Raw genomic sequence first — 23,316 nt, 5'->3', positions numbered from 1 at the left:
GTGCAGAAACCCAAATAAAAGTTAGTGAGCCCTACATTACGAGGACCCAGCCCCAGCACTAAAAGTGTTTTATAAAATTCAGTACTCAGATGATATATGATGAAGATAAAAGCATGTTGGTGCATAAAGTTACAGCAATAATATATTGCCAATAGCTCTAGGGTTACATGTTACAGTTTTGATTACATGTGATTAATACAAAAAAAAATCCAAGTATTGATCACAGATCAATTTTTACCACAAGAAAACAAAGGGAAGGGCACCATCTCTATTAACTGAAACCATGAAATCAAGGAATAAGTTTAGTGATTAAAAAAATGCAGTAACCTTGACTGCCCACTGATATGTCAATCACTAATCCTGCGTCCTTCTTTATCTTTTCCTAAAGTCATGATGGAAAATTGAGAGTCCTAGGTAGAACACTTCAGTGTTTTGACTTAGGTTTGTAGAAAGACTATTTATTCAGAGACATAAACTGTGTTTAGGCGTTTGTGAGCCAGACATATTCAGGTGATGGAAACACCAAATCCCAAGCATTAGAATCCTTCTGGTGCTCAGAAGGTCCTTGCCTAAACCGGAAGGGTGCCCGCAGCCTCGAAGCATTGAAATGAAAGCCAACAAAGGACAGGAAGGTCCCTGGGGCTTGGAGAATTGGGGAGAGGAGGCTTTTGCTAGTGTAGTAATGCAAGCTGGGGGTAGAATGTGGACATGGTAGTGGTACTGAGGAGACAGGACAGATCCAAGGACTGTTAGGGAAACCGAGTCAGTGAAACGTGAAAAGGTGAGCAGTCACACCCAGAGCTAAGGTTGTGCCTCTGTGGCAGAGGATACACCTTGTATGCAGGCAGTGATGGGCTGGATCCCCAAACCACCAAGAGGACAAAGTTAGCCCCAAGCACCCCAGTGCAGACCAGCCCTAAATATGAATAAGTTAAGTGGGGTGGAGATTCCTTCAAGGACAGGAGAACAAGCTCAGAGTTGGACACATTGGCCTTCAGATGGCCTGAGATCCCAAGCATTAGAATCCTTCTGGTGCTCAGTAAAGGGATCTGACCAATGAAGAGCCCTTGGGAACTGTGCTGGTGTGAAGGAAAAGCCAAGAGTAAACCCAGAGACTTAAGAAGAGCAAGAGGTGAGTGACTGCTTTGGTTAGGAGGTCTGAGGCAGGGTCAAGAGCCAAGAGTAAAGGAGACCCCTAATTCCTTCTATACTTAAGAGATGCTCAAGAATGTAAGTCCTTGCTTTTTTGCCCGTTGACCAGATACACTAGAACTATCTGCAATATCTATGCAGCATGGGGTTGTTATTATTTTTACCTAAATATGTCTTTAAAAAACATATTTTTAAGAAGAAATAAAGGCCTGGCTTTTTTCAACACACCTTTAATGGTTTTTAAATTGTTTCATATCTAGTCAAGTTGAGATTTTTAAGAACTTCATTTTGAATTTATAATAAAAGTTAATAACTTAATTTTTTAAAAAGTCAACAAACTTCAAGCACCTATTAGTAAAAGACTTCATCATCGTCATCATCATCATCATCATCATCATCATCATCATCATCATAAAGAATGCCGGTGTCTTAGTATAATGGTTTGTGTATGCTTGGCCCAGGGAGTAGAATGCGATGGTTTGCATATGCTTGGCCCAGGGAGTGGCACTATTAGAAACTGTGACCTTGTTGGAGGAAGTGTGCCACTGTGGGATGGGCTTGGAGACCCTCCTCCTAGCTCCTCCTAGGATGCTGAGTCTGTTCCTGGCTTCCTTCGGGTGAAGATGTAGAACTCAGCTCCTCCTGCACCATGTCTGCCTGGATGCTGCCATGCTCCTGCCTTGATGACATGAACTGAACCTCTGAACCTGTAAGCCAGCCCCAATTAAATGTTGTCTCTTATAAAGCTTGCATTGATCATGGTGTCTGTTCACAACAATAAGACCCTAACTAACACAGTCAGGGTTTCTATTCCTGCACAAACATCATAACCAAGAAGCAAGTTGGGGAGGAAAGGGTTTACTTCCACATTGCTGTTCATCACCAAAGGAAGTCAGGACTAGAACTCAAGCAGGTCAGGAAGCAGGAGCTGATGCAGAGGCCATGGAGGGATGTTACTTACTGGCTTGCATCCCCTGGCTTGCTCAGCTTGCTCTCTTATAGAACCCAAGACTATCAGCCCAGGAACAGCACCACCCACAATGGGCTAGGTCCTCCCCTCTTGATCACTAGTTGAGAAAATGCCTTAAAGCTGGGTCTTGTGGAGGAATTTCCTCATCTGAGGTTCCTTTCTCCGTGATAACTTCAGCTTGTGTCAATTGACACATAAAATCAGCCAGAAGAGTGGTGAAGTAAATCAATGTGAGGTGACTTGACAGTAGTCCCTTAAAACTGAGCTAACGTGTAGCACAGTGGTTATGACTATTGGCTTTGGAGCCAGGAAGAAGTGGAGCCTAGCTCTGTCTTTTCAGTGGTGTGGTCAGGAACAAAGTGCCCTGGCTCCAAATGAAACTGTGACCCAGCTTGTTCACTGATATTCAAAAGAGAGTGGCTAAATGGACTTAGATCTAAAGCAGCTTTGGTGGTTTGGTTGGTTATTTGGTGAGTTTGTTTGTTTGTTTGTTTGTTTGTTTGTTTATGAAGTTGGACTAGAGAGATGACTCAGTAGTTAAGAGTGCTTTCTGCTCTTCCAGAGGACACTGGTTGGGTTTGATTCCCAGAACCTGTGTAGTGGCCCAAGGTATTCACTACTTTCTTCTGGCCTTCATGGGCAACAGATATGGTGCCCAGATCTGGGCTCTGTCCTGCCCCATCTCCCTTCCAATTCACACTTCACCTGCACTGTCGGTGGGTTGATGTGCCTGTCCTCCCATCCCAGGAGGCCTGCTCCAAATCAAGACACCCAGACCAGCTAACAGCAGAGACAACCAGATGATGAAAGGTGAGGTAAGAACATAATCAACAGAAGCCAATGCAATTTGGCACCATCAGATCCCAGGTCTCCTACAATAGAAGCCCTAGATATACTAACACACCTGAAGAGAAAAATTCTGACCTTAAATCCCATTTCATGAAGATGATAGAGGCCTTTAAAGAGGATATAAATATGTCCCTTAAAGACATACAGGAAAAAACAAACAGATTGAAGTCTTTGAAAAGGAAACAAATAAATCCCTTAAAGAAATGTAGGAAGATACAATCAAACAGGTGAAGGAAATGGACAAATCCTCCAAGACCTAAAAATGGAAATAAAAGCAATAAAGAAACCACAAGCAGAGGCTATTCTGGAGATGGAAGACCTAGGAAAGAGAACAGCAACTATAGATTCAAGCACCACCAGCAGAATACAAGAGATGAAAGACAGAATCTAAGGCATAGAAAATACCATAGAAGAAATTGATACTTTGGTCAAAGAAAATGCCAAGTATAAAATGTTCCTGGCCAAAAGCATACAGAAATTTTAAGATACAATAAAAATGCCAATCCTAAGAACAATAGAAATAGAAGAGGGTGGAGATTCCCAGCTCAAAAAGCCAGAAAAAAATCTTCAACAAAATCATAGAAGAAAACTTAACCTAAAGAAAGAGATGGTCATAAACATACAAGAAGCCTACAGAACACCAAATAGATTGTAGCAGAAAAGAAAAGCCTCCCAGCACATAATAAACAAAACACTAAATATACAAAACAAAGAAAGAATATTAAAAGCAGTAAGGAAAAAGGGCCAAGTAAAACATAAAGGCAAATCTATCAGAATTACACCAGACTTCTCAACAAAGCCTCTAAAGGCCAGAAGATCCTGGACAGATGTCTTGCAGAACCTAAGAGGCCAAAGATGCAAGCCCAGACTACTATACCCAGAAAAACTCTAAGTCACCATAGATGGAGAAACCAAGATATTCCATGACAAGACCAATATCTTTCTACTAAGCCAGCCCTACAGAGGATACCTGAAGGAAAACTCTAACACAAGGAGAGTAACTAAAACCAAGAAAACACAAGAAATTAATCATTTTACAACAAACCCAAAAGAAGAGAATCACACACTCACATAGTACCACCTCCAGCAACAAAACAACAGGAACTATCTATCATTGGTCATTAATATCTCCCAACATCAATGAACTCAGTTCACTAATAAAACAACACAGGCTAACAAACTGGACACGTAAACAGGATCCACAACTCTGCTGCATACAAGAAACACACCTCAGCTACAAAGACAGATACTACCTCATAGTAAAGGGCTGGAAAAAGGTTTTCCAAGCAAACAGTCCCCAGAAGCAAGCTAGAGTAGGTATTCTAATATGTAATAAAATAGACAACCAACCAAAAGTAATCAAAGAGATGGGGAAGGAAAAATCCATGAAGATGAAATCTCGATTATGAAATCTATGCCCCAAATGCCAGGGCAGCCACATTCATGAAAGAAATTTTACTAAAGTTCAAAACATACATTGAACCCCACACAGCAATAGTGAGAGGGTTCAACACCCCACTTTCACCAATGGACAGAGCATCAAAACAAAAACTAAACAGAGACACAATGAAACTAACAAACATTATGAATCAAATGGACCTAAAAGATATCTATAGAACATTTCACCCCAAAACAAAAGATTGTGGCTTCTCACCACCTCACAGATCTTTCCCTAAAATTGATCATATAGTGAGATACAGAACAAGCCTCAACAGATGCAAGAAGATTAAAATAATTCCTTGCGTTCCATCAGATCAACATGGACTAAGGCTGGACTTCAATAACAACAGAAACAACAGAAAGCCCACATAACGGAAACTCAACAAGATCTCATACTAGCAACTTAACAGCACACTTGAAAGCTCTAGAAGAAGAAGCAAACATACCCAAGAGGAGTAGACACCAGAAAATAGTCAGACTCAGGGCTGAAATGAACTAGACACACAAAATCCTGTACTCAATTAGAAACAAAGAGAAGAATACAAATAATCAATAAAACCAAGAACTGATTCTTTGAGAAAATCAACAAGATAGACAAACCTTTTGTCATCCCAACTAAAAGGCTCAGAGACAATATCCAAATTAGCACAATCAGAAATGAAAAGGGAAACATAACAACAGAAACTGAGGACATTTTGAAAAATCATTAGTTCAAATTATTTTATAATCTGGAAAATCTAAACAAAATGGATGAGTTTCTAGACTGATGCCATGTACCAAAGTTAAATCAAGATCAGGTAAACTTTCTAACAACCCCATAGGAAACCCTAAAGAAATAGAAGCAATCATTTAAACCCCCAACCAAAAAAGCCCAGGGCCAGATGGTTTTAGTGTAGAATTCTACCAGACTTTCAAAGAAGAGCTAATACCAATAATCCTCAAACTATTCCAGAAAATAGTAATAGAAGGAATACTACTTAATTCATTTTATGAGGTCACAGTTACCTTGATACTGAAACCACACAGACCCAACAAAGAGAGAACTTCAGACCAATATCACTTACGAACATTGACACAAAGGTACTCAATAAAATTCTCACAAACTGAATCCAAGAACACATAAAAAAATAGCATTCATAGTATACAAAAAGTTACCAATGTAATCCACTATATAAACAAAGTCAAAGAAAAAAAATCACATGATCATCTCATTAAATGCTGAAAAAGCCTTTGACAAAATACAACACCTCTTCATGTTAAAAGTCTTGGAGAGATCAGGAGTAAAAGGTACATATATAAACATAATAAAAACAATATATAACAATTCACATTAAATGGAAAGAAACCTAAAACAATCCCACTAAAATCAGGAATGAGACAAAACTTCCTGCTCTTTCCATATCTATTCATTATTGTAGGATGATGTTATACAGGTGAAGGCAGGTACAAGGTAGAATGAGGCCTGTCATTGGATGAGAGGGAAGGATGGGCGGGAGAAAAATTTAAGGGAAGAGGAGGAGACTGGAACAGGAAGAGGGAGAGAGGAGCCGAGAGAACATGGAGGTGGATGTTAAGATTTCTCTCTGCATATTTACAGGTTGTTATCAATATTCTTAAGGGATCCTTGAGTACAGAATTTTGTGTGTCTAGATGGGCAATCTGTATGTTATGTAGGTGGGCAATTATATCTTATTAATTGGATCAGAGGTTATTGTGCTGTGTGTTTTTTCATGTGGCAATTTAAGTTCAAGAGAATATGTGGTGGCTGGAGACACTAGGCTGCCACAGAATTGGGATGTATATTTCTGACATGGTGGCAACCTGCCTTGGGAACTGGATGGGTAGAGAAATTGTTGCCAGGCTCAGAGAAAAGCCATCAGCAGTGTAATGTGAGATAGACCAAAGCAGATGAGAGGCTTTGCTGACTGAGATGAAGATATCTACCAGATATCTTGTGATCTTGGGGTACTACAGTGCCAGACCTAGTGTGGGATAAAAGACAGCATTTTTTTTATGACTTTACAGCAACACGTTACTTGAAGCAATGAGATAACAATAGAAGATCAGGGGGATACAAATCCGAAAGGAAGAAGTCAAGGTGTCACTATTCACAGAAGATATGATAGTATACATAAGCGACCCCCAAAATTCTACCAGAGAACTCCTACAGCTGATAAACAGCTTCAGCAAGTGGCTGGATACAAAGTTAGCTAAAATAATCCAGTAACCCCACTTAATACAATGATAAATGGCCTGAGAAAGCAATTAGAGAAACAACACCCTTCACAATAGCCACAAATAATATAAAATATATCAATGTAACTCTAACCAAGCAAGTGAAAGATCTATATGTCAAGAACATTGAGTCCCTGAAGAAAGGAATCAAGCAAGACCTCACAAGCTGGAATAACCTCCCATGCTCATGGATCAGGAGAATTGACATTGTGAAAATAACCATTTTTACCAAAAGCAACAGACCCAATGCAATCCCCATCAAAATTCCAATACAATTCTTTACAGACCTTGGAAGTTTCTCAACTTCATATGGAAAAATAAAAATCCCAGGATAGCCAAACAATCCTGAACTTCTGGAGGAATCACCATCCCTGATCCCGAGATGTACTATACAGCAATAGTGATAAAAACCACATGGTATAGTTTCAAAAACAGAGTTGAAGACCCAGAAACAAACCCCCACACATACCTATGGACACTTGATTTTTGTCAAAGAAGCCAAAACTATACAATGGAATAAAAGAAAACATATTCGACCAATGGTGCTGATCTAAACCGGATGTCTACATGTAGAAGAATGTAAGTTGATCCATATTTATTACCCTGCATAAAGCTCAAGTCCAAGTGGATTAAGGACCTTGACCTCAACATAAAACCAAATACAATGAATCTAATAGAAGGGAAAGTGAGAAATAACCTTGAACACGTTGGCACAGGAGAAAATTTCCTGACCAGAACACCAATGACTCAGGTTCTAAGATCAACAATTGGTAAATGGGACCTCATGAAACTGAAAAGCTTCTGTAAGGCAAAAGACACTGTCAGGAGGACAAAATGGCAGCCTGCAGAGTGGATAAAGATCTTCACTAACCCTACATCTGACAGAAGGTTAATATCCAAAATACATAAAGAATTCAAGAAGTTAGACTCCAAAACAACAATAACCCAATCAAAAAATGGGGTACAGAGTTAAACAGAAAATTGTCAACAGAGGAATCTCAAATGTCTGAAAAGCACTTAAAGAAATTTTCAACATCCTTAATCATAAGAGAAATGCAAATTAAAACAACCCTGAGATTCCACCTTACACCAATCAGAATGGCTAAGACCAAATACTCAAGTGACAGCACATGCTGATAAGGATGTGGAGAAGGGAGAACACTCCATTGCTGGTGGGATTGCAAACTCGTAAAACCACTTTGGAAAGCAATCTGGCAGTTTCTTAAAAAATTGCAAATACTTCTTCTTGAAGACCCAGTTATACCACTCTTAGGCCTGTACCCAAAAGATGCCCCACCATACCACAAGGATACATACTCCACTGTGTTATGAATAACATTCTTATTCATAACAGTCAGAAACTGGAAGCAACCTAGATGTCCCTCAACCAAAGAACAGATACAGAAATGTGGTTCATTTACACAGTGAAATACTATTCAGCTATTAAAAACAAGGACATCATGAATTTTGCAGACAAATGGTTGGAACTAGAAAATAGGTCATCCTGAGTGAGGTAACCCAGACCCAAAGGGACATATATGGTATGGACTCACTCATAAGTGTATATTAGCCCAAAAGTACAGAACCAATGATATAACCACAGACCCATAGAAGTTAAATATGTAGGAAGGCCCAGATGAGGATGCTTGAATCAGACTCGGACGAAGGAACAAGAGTCATGGAAGACAGAGTGAGGAAGGGACGGAGGAGGGAAATAGGGAGCAGTATCAAGTATGGGGAGACAGGAGAGAGGCTCAGCCATTCCTACAGTCTCTGCTCCACTTTTGTCCCTAGGACCCACTTGGCAGCGCCTCTGAGCAGCCTCCTGCCTGCTCTCCTCAGCCTTCTTGTTCCTAGCCTGGAACCTGGAACAGGTTTGAAGCTGGCAACAGCTGGGCGTGGCTCTGTCCCCAACGATACAGACAGATGCTCTTCTTCCCTCTGGTGTCTCTCCTGTGAGTCCCCACTGGGTGTCACCTCTTCTCCCACCCTACCTGGCCCCAGCATCTCACAGCCAAAGTGTGGCTGAGGATTGAAGCACGCCGAATCGCTCCTCCCACAGCAGTGTCCGTTCAGCTTCACTGAACTCTAGGCAGCGACCTGCAGAGTGGAATCGGTGTGCAGAGCACATCTCAGATTCGAGGTTTGTGCATTGGGTTTTGCCAGTGGAGAAGAAACGAAGTAAACATTGATGTTAAAACAGTCTCTGTGACTAGCCTGGCAGCAGGGTGCCCTGCACTCAATCTTGCCGTGAGGAGTCGAGACTTTGTTGAAGCCTGTATGCTAGCTTGCTGGTGTTATTGGCTGTATGCTGTTATTGGCCTGGTGAGAGCATCCAGCAAATCCGCCTTGGTTCTGGAGCTAGGTCCGAAGTGTGCCGATGCGAGGACCTTCCCTGGTACCTCATTCTGGGCGGCTTTGCCTGGGAAGCACATCGAAGGTTTGGAAAGATGTCCGTGCCGTGAGGCTGACTCAGGAGATTGACGCCCCAGTCCTTCCTTATGGCATACCGACTCCCCAGAAATAGGATATTGATACCAACGGCAGGGATTTGGGGGCCCTCTGCCCTTGTTTGCTTGTCACCTTTCAGCAGCTAATTGTCATACTCTGCACTGGACACTAGAGATGAATACATTGGCCCTCAAAGACTTTCCTGACCAATGGAGGTGACAAGCATCACTCAATCAAGCGATGTGAAACAGCCAGGAAGGAAAAGGATGGGACGCCATGAGCCAATACAGGGCAGAGGCGGCCGGCATGGGGTGGAGGTGGGGTGGGGGTGGAGTTTCCAGGAGGAGCAGTGCAAAGATAGCCTGGCTGTGAAATGCTTTGTTTTCTGCCTTCTTTCCCAAAGGGTATGGATTCCCTGAGGCTCTGGGGTCTAGGGCAAGTCCTTTCCTGGCTGCCAGGAAAGGGTTACAGCTCCAGAACCTAGGGAAAATCTGCATGCTGTGAATCTGCCCTGGGAGCCTCTCCTGGCATTGGGTGTGAGGCAAACACTCTAGCTTCACCAAATTGGTGACATCTGTACATACTGATCTCCAGTAAGCAGCCTTTCCCTGGAACATCAAAACAAACGATTCCCCTCCACTCTAGCTCTTACGTGCTCTGAAGCTCTGACGCACGCTTGCATAATTCCTTTCAAGGCAAGAACCTCGTGTAAAAACAGAAGCCAGTAAATCTGAGGTCATCTTCAATATCAAATTCTGTTCTATCAGGAGACAGCTACACACACGCATACACACACACACACACACACACACACACACACACACACACACACACACACAATCATACCAGCTCTTTCAAATGGGGAAGCTAAGTAATCAGTTTACTTCTGGGGCTCTCTGAGCTCCCACCGGCTCCTCTTTCCAAAGGCAGTTTTCAAATATGGGATCCAGGGAAAGCATAAAGCAAGTGTCTGGCTTCTCTCCAGCAGCCAGTGGGAAAGCCCAGGGACACCCTGGGTTCTGTGCATTGTGGTTTCCCTCCTCTCCTCCCACACTTTCCACAAAAAGAAACGCAGCATACAACCCAAGGAGGGTGGCCTTTGTCAGAACCAAGTCTGCACAGCAGGCTGCCTTCAGCTGCTCCCAATAGAGCCAGCCCTGGAACACTGAAAGTTTGCCAGGAAAGTGGAGAGAAGGCTGACAGATCAAGAAGTGAGTTGTAGCAGCACTCCTCTTGAGAAGCAGTTAGCCTGGTGTCTCACTGCTGACACCTCAGTTCTTTTCATAGTAGGTCTGAAAATAGCTCAGGATTCTTTAAATGTCTGGAGATGTGGGCGATGACAAGAGTTTGGAGTGCAAAAAAAAACCCCACACCTGTCCAAGAACCCCAAATCTGTTCTTGTTACATCCCCTACAGGCTGTCTGCATGGCAGGCACAGTCAGGCACCCCCACAGCTCTGTGGAAGACCATTATTCTTGGCCTTGGAACGGGTGATCATCCTGTTCATCCAATAGGCAGCTCACATGGCCATTTACGTGTCCCTTGCTACAAGTCTCCCCAGACCCTACTGTCTGTCCTCCCTGCCCCATTGAAAGGCAACTTTTTCTTTTCTTTTTTTTTTTTTTTTTTTTTAGATTTATTTATTTTATGTACAGCATTCTGCCTGCATATGTGACTGCAGGCCAGAAGAGGGCACCAGATCTCATTACACATGGTTGTGAGCCACCACGTGGTTGCTGGGAATTGAACTCAGGACCTCTGGAAGAGCAGTCAGTGCTCTTAACCACTGAGCCATCTCTCCAGCCTGCAACTCTTTTTCTTAAGGGACCTTTTTTATCCTCTTAAGATCTTAAAGAGCCCATGCACATTTTCTTCGTCCTGAGCTGTGACCCTTCGTATATATAATTAGATTTAACATGGCTCCAAAAGCTATCAGGGAAGTCCCTAGTGGATCTCAGATACTAACATATTGGAAGAGCAAACCTTGGAGAGAGTGTGTAGGAAAGAAAAGGTCAGTTTGTGAGCCTTACTTAGGGGCTACTTATAATTATCAAGTAATAATAAGGTTGGAAGTAGGGGTGACAGCCTAGCCTTTAAAACAGCTGTGATGGATTGACCGATGTGTGACAGTGCTGGGGTGCAAACGTTAGTGAAACTCAGTGCACAGGAAGTGCAGCAATGAGAGTGAGTGGACAGGAAGTGGACAGTGCATTTCCACAAGCAGTATGAGTGCCTGCACCTAAACCACCTGAGGGCTGGATTTACAGCTCAGTACTAGGCCACTTGCCTAGAATGTGCAAGATCCTGGATTTGAGTTCCTGCATCATACATGTGCATATACACTTGCATGCGCACATGAGTTTTATCTGCCCTATCTCAACAGTTAATTTTGTGAATGGAAGAGTCGCTATTTTGCTAAAAACTCCCCAGATGATTTTGATGTGCAGTGGCCCTGAAGTTTGTACTACTTACCTGCAATGAATGATGCACTCTCTGTTTATTGCCTCTGAAGTGAATATGGCTCTTATGGTGATTGAGTAGATAAATAAGTGGGGAGGAGTCCAAGATGACTGACAGCTCCCCCTGTGGACCGGAAGCACTGCGGCTCCATTAGCAGAAGGAAGAAAGACTGGACAGAGGAAGTTTGAGAAGAGGTGGTGAGTCCATATTAGGCGTGATAGACTTCTGAATGTGGCCTGGGGTCTCAGTTTGAGCTGGAGTCAGGCTAGAGATGTGGGAGCCATGCATCCTGGCGGAGGCTGCAAAGGTGCTGACTCTGAGGGAAGGTGAAGGGAGACAGAGAACCGCCCTAGCCAACAGCATGTAACATCCAAGAGTTGGACAAGGGGAGTAGAAAGAAGTTTTTCTGTGGGGTCAAATAATCTGGGGAGAGGGACGGCTTGAGAATCAAGGAGAGGCTTCCTGGGTCAAGTGTCTTCATGAGAGGCAAGAAGAGCAGTGAGTCATGAAAACGGAATGGGGAAACCAGAACAGGAAGCCCTTGGAGGCTGCTGGTCGTCACCTTCTCAGAAGACAGAAGAGAAATGTAGATAATGGGCCAGTGGAGCTTCCTGGGCACGGGAGCGTGAGAGCCCCTCTGCTGCTGCTTCTTGGATGCTGGTTATTGACAGGTGCCACACCCGCTTGTTCTGCGTCCGTGTGTGCCCTATACACACATGGCTGTAGTTCCAATTCAAAATTCCTCTCCAGACAGCCCTCTGCCCACTCGCGTCTCCCCTTTGTGTCCCACAGGGGCTCTGGCAGCACAGCCCCTCCTCATGGAGTCTGAGAACTCATAGTCCCTTGATAGCCCCAGCAGCCAGCCAGTTCCTCAGTCAGGCAGAGCCTGTGAGGCGAGGAGCATGCGCACTGCACTGAAAGCCTCAGGTAACCTCAGGACACAGGGGCAAGGACCTGCCTGGCTGCCCAAAGGGAAACAAGGGGAACAGATGGACTGCGTGTGTTTCTCCCCTCTCTGCCTACGAACTTTTAATTGCGGACATTTGGACGACATATAATAAGTGTGAGAAACTAGAGCCCACATGAGGGCTGCTTATTTAAAAACTCAAGGCACTTGAAGCAGACAGTAGGCCCAAGCCTTTCTCCAGGACCCTGTCCCAACCTTGTATATAAGCAGTCCTTCTACCTTCCTTAAAATCAGAGATTTGGGAGCTCTCGTGCTACAGTGAGGACGTGAAGAGGCATGCAGAAGTCCTGCTCCCATACCGAGGTAACCAAGTGGGCATGGACTTATGAATTATTCTATCCAATTCCTCACTCTGCATCAGTGGAAAGAGAGGCTCAGAAAGGTGAGAAGTTCAAGGTAAAGCCTTAGGTAAACCTTAGACTCTCCTGGATGAGGAGAGCTAGGAGCCAAGTTCACGAATCCTCCAACGATGTTCGCAGCCAGCCTGGACACTCCATACCTGGCGTGCTATCAGCAACTGCTTGAGCTGCAAAGGCTTGGCCCAGGGCAGGGTTGTCAGAGCAGGCTATGGAAGCTCAAGCTCAACGTGGGACATTGAGCAGCAAGAAAATCCTTTAGGGACCTCTGGTCCCCTGGGGTCCCAAGACAATTTAACTATCCCTACTACCGAACAGCCATAGCTCCAGATATTGGGGAAAGCTCCTCCCCCAGATGCCTGACAAGAAGAAAATTTTCCTTCTCACTCACTGCTCAAAAAGCTCAACCTTGGGGCTGAGAACCCAGGATGGGAGTCAGAATGATCCCAGAATCCCAGCCCATGGAGGCAAGGACAAGGATTCTCAAAGCAAGTTAGACTAGCAAAACCACAATGCACTGGGGTCAAGTGAGAGACCATGACTGAATATATAAGGTGCAGAGTGATTGAGGAAAATACCCAACATTTACCTTAACCTCTATACATGTGCAAACATGAACACACACACACACACACACACACACACACACACACACACCCCACATAACATAAACAACCAAACCAAACCAAAATAACCACTCCCCCCCCAAAAAAAAAATCCCAAAAATCAAAAAACAAAAACCAGTTCAGCCTTTCTTAGGCAGGCCAATCCCTTGCTTCCCAGTGTCCTTGTCTCTGCTACTCCATGTTTAATCGAGGGGTCTTAGGGAAGAGAAATAATTGTTTTCTGTTTAATCTGCATATTTGCAAGGCTGGCATTCTGAGCATGTCAGTCATTTGCCTCACTCTGGAGTCGAGGCACAGGAAACTCAAGCACAGCAGCCGACATAATGGTGGTGTGGGGCTGCCAGGACGCTGGCACGGTAGTGTGTTAATGAGTGTTAAAACTGACATCGCAAATACAGTGTTCTCGATGTTTAAAATTACAACTCTGGAACAAGTCATGCTGTTAAAACATACAAGAAATACCAGTTAAGCCTTCAAGCAGAGACCACACAGCCTGTGGTCCCCATCACCGCTCTCCCAAAGTGCAGAACAAATCATTTCCATTGAAACGAAGCAGGAATTAACAGGTAGCTCGGTGCTTTGAGTGCTACAGTAAGAAGAAATAACAAATCCAAATATTAAACATCAATTACAACCTGATGAGCTACGCATAAGCTCAGCACTCTACACGACCCTCCTCAGCAGCTAACCTGGGAAGCGCAGGGCTTTGATGGGAAACACAGCCCAAGGTTAATGTATCTGTGCGATGAACATGTGCCACTTCCAAATGTCCATCCCACATGCTTTGAGGAAGCTCTGCCCATGTATTTGTCCCAGGAATATTGAACACGTCAAATGCCAGGAGTGGAGTTTCAGCCACCAGCTAGGCATGAGCGAGCCTGTTTCTACTCTGTTTCCCCAAGAAAGAATTGTACAGGCTACTTTGATAGTCTGTGGGCTCGCTTCGGCTTTGTAGCCGTTATTCCCAAGAATAGGGCAGGAAAATGAATCTGCCCTCCCCTGGTTACCAAGAAACTACCGTGGGAGACATTACCTAACTTGGCTAAACAGAGGCCTTGTGTCTGTCTAGGACTTGTGAACTTCACACCTCCGTGTGGTTTAGTGATAAGGGAAAGGTCCCAGAGTCTTATACCCTTCTTTATGGTCTATGGGAATCACTGCAGATCCCCAGCTATCTGGGCTGCTCTCCCTCGAGGTCTCTGAAACCACTGCTTGGGGAATCAATGCTCCTGGGACCTTTTCATGCTCAGAAGCAACTAAGTCTTGGTGGGCAAAGGAATATTCTTTTACAAGTATACATATATGTACAAGAAATGTTAAAAAGACAGTTTCTAAAGCACTTTGGGATTCCCCCAATGAAAGGCACCAGATAAAGCAAGTCGTTACCAAAAAAAGAAAAGTCAAGTTTTCCAGCTTTCATATCCTTGTAGGTACGCACTAGAGGTAACTCTTTTTTGGTGTTAAACATGTTCATTTAGAAAAAATCCTCAGGAGAGTGGCTAAGTTATTCTGCCTCTTGCCTATTTCTTCTTTCCATCAACTTCATGGTCAGTGAGTGACCATGGATATCATGCTCAGTTACAGTATACCATCAGCCTCAGCAAACTGAACAGTCCTCACAGGTTTACGATGTCCCCTGATGCCAGTGCAGCTGGGTACAGTTTTATAAATGCATAGTCTTTCCAGGGCTGAAGATACCATCCAACAACAAGAGTTCCGTGTGCAAACTCCCCAAACCAACCCCTTCCTTCCAGTTCACGGTGGGGTTCCTTCCGGTTCACGGTGGGGTTCCTTCCGGAAGTCACTTCACATCCCTGCTGCTTTGGAATAAGAGACAGATGTGTCTGCACGTAGGCACTAGGAGGTTGCCACCCGCTGCCCCTCATTGAGCCTCCAGTCTGGTGAAAGCTCTGAACTGGAAGCTCAAGGGCATTAAATGGCCAGTGCATTCATCCAACAAATCGCCCACACTGTAGTCACCATGGCAACTACTAGTACACAAAGCCCTCTGAGGTGTGGATTATCCTTGACCGACTAAAACACAAAATGGACCAATTAAGAGTAGGCCCAAACTTTGGATTAAAAGCCTGTTTATCTCCATATTTGGATCCCTGGATTCTATAGCCTTGCCAAAGACTCAACAATAACGAAAGCCACTGGAAAACCATCAGATTACTTAGGAGATGATGGGAAAGAATTATCTTAAAAGGGTTCCCCTTCATAATGTTTTGTGCTAACTGAATGGAGTGTTGGGAAAGGGAATGGAGGTAACCCTTCAACACAGCTTAATGGTTGGTTGAAAGGGGTTTTTTGTTTTGTTTTGTTTTTTTGTTTTTGTTTTTTAAGACTAGTTTTAAGCCTTTAAAGAAACTCACAGTTACTTATATCGTATACAGTAGCAGTTTTTGGCTTTATAACTCTTTTCTTCTGACCTCTACCCCTGCCCTCCCCAAACCCCACTGCAATTGCAATGAGAATAAAAACTGCAGTGTTTCCACCCTGGGTAAACACACTGCCTTCATGCATGCTCGTATGTTGAATCTGCTTCTGTACCTATGTTTTCCACAGCAGGAAACAGGAAACACTGTGCATATACTATCCTGTGTCCTACAAGCAAAACTACCTAAAGCAAACTCTGCCCAGAAACAAAAGAGCATTCATTTTATGGGCTTTCAGAGCAGACAAGAAAAGGTTTAAGCTACTGCCCTCGCCAGCAACCTAACAGTGCTTACTACACAAAAACAACAAAACACTAACCTCTTCTAGTGGAGAAAGACAGCACAACCTTATTCCTAAACATCTTAAAAAGGAAATGCTTGAAAAACATGCTACTACCAAGACACAAACTTTGGTCAAAATGGCCTGGATTAAGAATCTCAGCCAGAAATAAATGTCTCTGTAATTCCCCCAGGAAAAAAGAGGCCTGACCATCAATAAAAGGGTTTAGCCTACATGAACTCTGCTTACAGCATCCTGGGGTTTAGTCCATGTTCAGCTAAAGTCCCTGCCCCTAGACTTATCTGTTAGGGGGAAAACATTCAGTCTTTACTACATATTGACTGAGTTACATTCTCTTACACTGACACTTAGGAGATACACATCAGTCCACATCTTTCTGTAAGAAGACGGGTGCACTCATGCACATCACTAGGACAGGACCAGGCAGAAAGACAACTTGAAGACTTGCATTGGTCAGGTGTGCTTTGCTCTCTCTCTGTTTTGGTATTAAGGGTAAATGAAAGCGCAGGATACGTAACCGAGATTATTTTCACATAGCTGTGATCCAAATCTCATGATAGCCTTGCTGCCCTCATAGACAGATACGCTCTCACTGGAACTCATACAGCAACCTCAGAAATAGGAGCACAGACAACTCAGCTCACAGGCCATACAGGGTGTGAGCATTAGGATACTGTACACAGTGAACAGAGAAATTGGCATTCTAGATACTCATCTGGCAGGAAGATGAACATTATATGCCTATGAAGCAAACACCAGTGAGTGTCGTTTCATTGAAAGGTGCAAAGGCATCTTTTTGGATACACCATCCTCAAAAATAAAAAAAAAGACTCTAAACATTGCAAAAGCAATCTAGGGCTTATATCCCATGCAGTGCTACCTCTAGGGTCGGATGACTTCGTAGGCCATAGCCCTAAAATTGCTCTGGCTGTGCTAGGAGCACAGGCAGCAAATCAGCAATGGAAGCCTGGGTCCCAACTAATGTAGAGAGTCGTCTAAACTCAGTTCACTGGGTGAACTCCTGCTCATATTTGTCAGGCTTGCCATGAGGGACTTAACTTTATGAGCATAGTAGTCCCTCAAATTGACGGAGGGGACCTCCTTCATTCCATCCCCAAAGTCACAGCTGCGCATGGCGCTCTCAAGTTGCTTCTGGCGCCGATAAAAGTGGGAGAACTTATTGAAGATCAAAGTGATGGGCAAGACCACCACCAGGATGCCTGCCAAGATGCAGGCAGAGGCAGTCAGCTTCCCAGCTGTGGTCCCCGGGACCACGTCTCCATACCCAACGGTAGTCATACTGACCGTGGCCCACCACCAGCAGGCAGGGATGGTGGCCAGGCCCTCGTTCTCCTCCTTTTCAATGGTGTAGGCCACCACAGAGAAGATGGAAATCCCCACCGAGAGGTAGAGCAAGAGCAACCCCACTTCCTTGTAGCTGTACTTCAGGGTGGCTCCCAAGGACCGGAGGCCAGTGGAGTGTCTGGCCAGCTTGAGAATTCGGAAGATTCTCATCAGCCTCAGGACTTGAGCCACCCTGCCCAAGTTAGCCAAGGTAGGCGAACTCTCCACCACCAGGTTCACCACTAGAGTTATGTAAAACGGGACAATGGACATGAGGTCAATAAGGTTTAGGGCATTCTTGAAGAACTTGAGAAAGTCAGGGGCCACAGCGAACCTGGCCACCAACTCAAACGTGAACCAGGCAATGCCAAAGTGCTCCACGATTTCGAACCTGGGGTCTTCGCCAGGGTTACCCTGGCTATCGGGGATCTGGAAGTCTGGCAGGCTGTTGAGGCACATGGTGATGATGGAGCCCAACACCACCAAGATGGAAAGGACGCTGAAGACCCTGCTCAGGACTGAGTAGCCCGGGTTATCCAACGCCAGCCACAGCTGCCTGCGGAAGTTGCCCAGGGGTTGCCCATCGAACTTGGAAGCATCATTATAGAAGGCCAAGATCTCGTCGAAGGAGGAAGTAGTGCTTTCCTGGTCACTCTGCTCGTCCCACTTCTCCTGCTCAGGTTCCACTTTGCGGCCGTGATAGCTGTAGCTGCAGCAAGAGTCAATAAAGAACTCGTTGATACCCCAGTACTCGATCTCCTGGCTGAAGGAGAAGACGCACAGCTCGGCCATGACATGGAGCTTGCCGGTGTGGTAGAAATGCAACACGTAGGGGAAGAGCTCAGGGTTACGGTCGAAGTAGAACTCACGCTGGACATCGTCGTAGTCATCGCAGAGTTCCAGAATGGCCTCTCGCGAGTGGCAGAGGAGCAGACGGCCCAGGCGTGTCTCAGGGAAGCGCAGCAGCGTGTGGGAACGCAGCCGTCTCTTGAAGCCGCCTACATTGATTCGGATCTCTCCATCCTCGACGTCGGTCTCAGACAGGTCCCACAGGCTCTGGCGGGTCATGCTGGAGATGCCCAGGCGCCCGCACCGCGCGGGGGCGCTACACCTGAGAGCAGAGGGAACCGCATCTATGTGAGCGCCTGCACTCCCCACCCCGTCTCTCTTTTTCTTTCTTTCCACCCTTGTCTAGCGGGGCTCTCCAGCAGGGTCTCTAAATGCGGTCCGGCACTGAGGTGCAGGAATGGGTCTATGGGAGTTGACTCCCTTCCCAAGGCAAGGCCAGGGTGTATGTTTCTAAGAGTACACCCGGGCCTTCACCTCTTCCCGGTAGTGGCGCGTAGCGGCTCTGAAAGCCCAAGGGGGCTGCGTGCTGACCTTGCCTGTGAGCAGACCAAGGAGACGCCCCCGCCCTCTCGCCGCAGACAGGCGGGACCCAAGCTGAGATGCGCACCGGCAGGGCTGGGCCAAGAAGGGGGCGCGGAGATTTGGGAGGAGACAAGGAAATTCACCTCTCTAGTCTGTAAATCTTAGCCGAGGGGTAAGAGGGTCAACTCAGCGCCCCAGATCTCCAGCTTTCAAGGACCGATCCCATTCCCAACCCCCTTCCTACCCCAACCCCCGCGCCCTTCTGGCGCCGTGCTCCCTGGCCGCGTGCGCTGCGCCTTCCCGGAGCTCGCCTTGCGCGTTCTGGAAGCGCTTACCTGGGTGCACCGGAGCCCGCGGCCGAGGCCGGCGGGAAACTTCCCAAACCTGCTGGCGAGCATCGCCGCGGTGGCCGCCGCTGGCTGGCTGCGCGAGTGCGCGCGGGTGCGAGGATGTAGATGTGTGCGCCTGTGTGTGTGCACCGCCACCGGGCAGGCGGGGTCCGGCGTGCGCCTCCTTCGGTCTCCGGCCCCACACACCGCCGCCCGCGTCCGCGAGAGGCTCACAGGTGGCTGCGTGGCTCCAACGCTCGTGGAGCCCCCCTCTTCCGATCCGCGCGCCCCTCACCCACCACGAGAGACAGGAGCCCACGCCGCAGGCGCCCGCGGAGCGGGGGCGGGCACCGAGCCGGTGCGCCTTGCAGAGGGCCCTGAGCCCCGCGCTGCGCTGTGGTGCTGAACGGACAGCTCCGAGTGCTCCAGCCTGGGGCACAGTCGCCGCCCAGACTCCCGAGACGTTCCGGGGCGTCATTCTGTTCTTCGGGCGCCCCCCCAGCTTTGCACGGAGCTGACACCTTTCTCCCCTCCCTCTGCATCCTCCGGGGACAGCTGTTATTGTCAGCACCCTCTGGGCTCAGACAGAGGGTTGCCTACAGTGACTTTCCTCCCTCGCTGGGTCTGTAGGAAACAGACTAGGAAATGAAGGATGACTTCTATGTATAGGGCTGATAGGGCAGCAACAGAATGATCTACCGACTTCCTCTTTTAAAATCTGAAGAAAAGTTTCCACACCTGGAAATAGGGCTATCGGAAAACGGGAGCTGTCAGAAAAGACAGGTTGAGCTGTGGCAGGGATATGGGTGGGGCAACAGGGTTGGGTGTGTGCACAGGTCCTGTTGGCATGGGGAGGAGTAATGGAGTTCTGTTTGAGAATTCTGCGTGGGACCGTGTATATACAAGCCAGTGTAGTGTCCTTGGTGTCCCCCTGGTCTCTAAGCAAATGCATGGTCCTCACTTTCAGACTGTGGGGTGCATTGTTATCAGGGAGTTAGTATCTACATGTCTTGGTCAGAAGTCATAGAACAGTTCTTATAAGGTGGCTCCAGACTCATAGGAAAAACAGAACAGCCATGAGAAACACATTTTCCTTATGTGGCTCTAAGGATGCCATCCGAATTGAGAGGTGTTCTGGCTCTAGCCTGTTTGATGGGTTGGAGCTGAGCTCTGGGTCAGAGTATTGGTCTGGCATGGACAAGGCCCTAGAACCAGGTAAACAATGCAAAAGACTAGGCTTCCTGAGGGGGTCTGCAGAGAATCCTTGATCTAGTTTTGTGTTGCGTCACTGGATCCAAGTATGAGTCCTTGTGCCAGCCACTCACCTTTGAGCATATGTGATGTGTGTATTGGTATGTGTGTCCTCACTGAGAGGACGCTGCATCCATGTCTCTGAAGCCTCTGTGAGTGTGGGGCTTCCAGTAAAAGCAGTTCTGTGTGGGAAGAAGGATAGTGTGGTGTGGTGAGCTTCCTTTCTTTATGTTTGATGCTAGTGGTGGCAGCGGTGGTGGTGGCAGTGGTGCTGCTGTGTGTGTGTTGGGGGGGTAATGGTCTGCCAATTGGTATTTGTCTTGTGCCCATTTATTTGTAATTACTCGGTTTTTAGAATGTTTTGGTTAGCATACAAAATAATGACATTCTCGTGTGTTTATCACTGTGCTTTATTCTTGTCATCCTATCTACTACTGCCTGCTGTCCCCTTTTCTCCCCGAATCCATCCCCCATCCCTGTCTTATTTTTTGATACAGGCTTTCTCTGTGTAGCTCTGACTGTCCTGGAGCTCACTCTATAGACCAGGCTGACATGGAACTCGCAGAGTCTGCCTGCCTCTGTCTTCTGAGTGCTGGGATCGTTAAGCGTGTGCCACCTCATCTGGCCCCATCATCTATTTCTATGGGAGTCTGCTTAGCATAGTCTTGCCTTATCCTCTGTCTAGTCTGGCTGGATCTATCATTTGAAGTCTGGAGCTCCCCCACACCTGGCTTGGCTTCTGTCTGGAGGTTCCTGGGTCTCCTTCATCCCTATGGTGTGCTGCTGGGACAGTGTCAGCCTTTGCAGAGGGCGTGTGCATTTGGTGGATGTGTAATTACTGGCTCACTGGCTCTCCTCTTCAATCCCTCCCACACCTTAGAGTGTGGCTGTGAGGTCTCCACACTGCAGGTGCCCTTAGCACCTGGGGACATTGCTCACTCTTTAGCCTGCTCCCCGTCCTCTCAGCTGTCCTTTGGCAATCCCAAGCCTTACAGTCACCTGTGCTACACACATGTGTGGGTTCTGCTGCACGGCACTCTGCTCAGACCCGCACATGCCTTCAGCCTCAGCTCCTGACTCCTGTGAGCCGTGGCTCCTTGAGCTGTTTACTAATCACCACTTCCTGCTGTATTTGGGGACCTCTCCTCCCAGGAATAGGAAATGAACTTGATGACTCTTGTCTTGTTTCCTTCTCTGCTTTATTTACCTCACTCATTTCTTCTTCCTTTCTGGTTATAGGAGACTCTGTTCATGGAAAGAGAAATTCCCAACTTGTTTCTCTGTCCCTCCCACAGGCTTCTGGGCTCTCCGACTTCACATTTCTCTGTTAAAGGCCATTCTCCACCATGCACAGCTCTGCCCTTCTGCCTCCACCATCTCCTTCTACATTTTGCTCGTTTTCTCCCCTTCATTGGCTGCCCTTATCTCCTTCCACACCCCAGGCTACATTGGGGCCCTTGTTTACATCTGCCCTCAGTTAGCTTTTCCTGTGGGGCCAGGGACAAACCCCACACCCACCTTTCCCTGAGCATCAAAGTGAATTTGGAGTCTGCAGAGAGAAACCTGAGTTTGGGGCTATGAGCTTTTTCTTGGAAAGGCTAAGCAGAAGCTCCTGGGCTTGACAGATGCCTTTGCAGAGAGTTAAGTGTATGTGACAGGCAGAGACACTTGTTTATTTCCCAGTCAGTGCACTAAAGAGAAATGGAGCCACTTCCCTCCTTCTGTAGCAAAGAAGCCCATTTTGTTTGTGGCTTATTTAGAGGTCTGAACCCTGATTTTTAAAATACAGCTGCCTGCTTCCCTGGTGGTGTTTCTTTAGGCTTATTTGGGGAAGGTGGAAAAGGAGCAGAGAAAGGAGAAAGGCACTCTGGGAAGGGAGAAGAGGGGATCCTGGGTGGTGACCCAGATCCTTGCACCCAAGTGACTGTCTTTCTGCTTCCCCTGCCAATACAGATCTCAGCTGAGCCCACACAGCATAGACTCAGCTTCTTTCCTGACAGGCGAGGGGGCTGCTTCAGCGGCCTTTTGAGTGAGCTGGGATGCCTGACCTACATTCCCTACTCTGCAGAAGAGCAGAGCCCCATCCCTCCCTGACCCTGATAGAGTTACCTACATCCTGCTGCCTAACAGCCTCTCTCACTGCGTCCCAAGTGTCTCCTACACATACAAGAGGTCATGCCTTGCTTCCTAAAAGCATTCCAGGAGCTTCCCAACACACTGAGAAGGAAAGCCACTTAGCCATCACCATGGCTCTAAGACTTTCCATGTCATCTATCTCTTGCCACCTCTCAGACATCATCTCTTTGCTGTCTTTTGTGCCCTGGTCTATGTTCCCTTTGTCCCTGTGGCCTTTGTACCTGCAATCATGGCAGCTTCACATGACAGTTTTTTCCCCTTATCATTCAGGACCTGCTTAAATGTCAGTTCCTCCAAAGCATAACTTCCGATTCAGCCTGCTTCAGCCTGTGCCTTCACCATGCAGACATTAAACAGCTGTGAGTACCAATTAAGGGTGAGTGAACAAGGTTCTGGTTGCTACCTGAGGTTGCTCCATGACAGAGTCTTTGCTTTAACATCTCTTGAAAGAAAAAGAGAGGTGCTGTGGCTGGAGAAGCTTCCTAGCTATGGCGGTGGGAGGTATGGGGGTGGGAGCTATGGGGATGAGCTATGGGGGGTGGGAGCTATGGGGGTGGGTGGGAGAGTCAGCAACTGACTGCATTTAGCAATCTAGTGGGTCTCCTAGCTAGTCAAAGCTCCTATGATGCCTTGAGCCTTG

The 23,316-nt window shown here is 46.5% G+C and overlaps 1 protein-coding gene across 1 annotated transcript; it reads right to left on the bottom strand.

Moving 5' to 3' along the window:
* Positions 1 to 13,707: 13,707 nt before the first annotated feature.
* On the bottom strand, positions 13,708 to 19,429 carry Kcns2 (potassium voltage-gated channel modifier subfamily S member 2). Its single transcript, XM_032914391.1, has 2 exons — positions 19,296 to 19,429; positions 13,708 to 18,700 (listed from the first exon to the last, which is right to left on the bottom strand). The coding sequence occupies exon 2, from the start codon at positions 18,655 to 18,657 to the stop codon at positions 17,224 to 17,226; it is 1,434 nt and encodes a 477-aa protein (XP_032770282.1). The 5' UTR covers positions 18,658 to 18,700; positions 19,296 to 19,429; the 3' UTR covers positions 13,708 to 17,223.
* Positions 19,430 to 23,316: the final 3,887 nt, after the last annotated feature.

The sequence above is a fragment of the Rattus rattus genome, chromosome 1 (genome assembly GCF_011064425.1).
Source record: "Rattus rattus isolate New Zealand chromosome 1, Rrattus_CSIRO_v1, whole genome shotgun sequence".
NCBI classification, from domain to species: domain Eukaryota; kingdom Metazoa; phylum Chordata; class Mammalia; order Rodentia; family Muridae; genus Rattus; species Rattus rattus.
The sequence above is the reverse complement of the archived record's forward strand: the minus strand, read 5'-3'. Positions and strand labels throughout refer to the sequence as shown.

Bases quoted from the DNA above. Each gene is read 5' to 3' on its own strand.
- Kcns2 (XM_032914391.1), bottom strand. From the start codon at position 18,657: ATGACCCGCCAGAGCCTGTGGGACCTGTCTGAGACCGACGTCGAGGAT.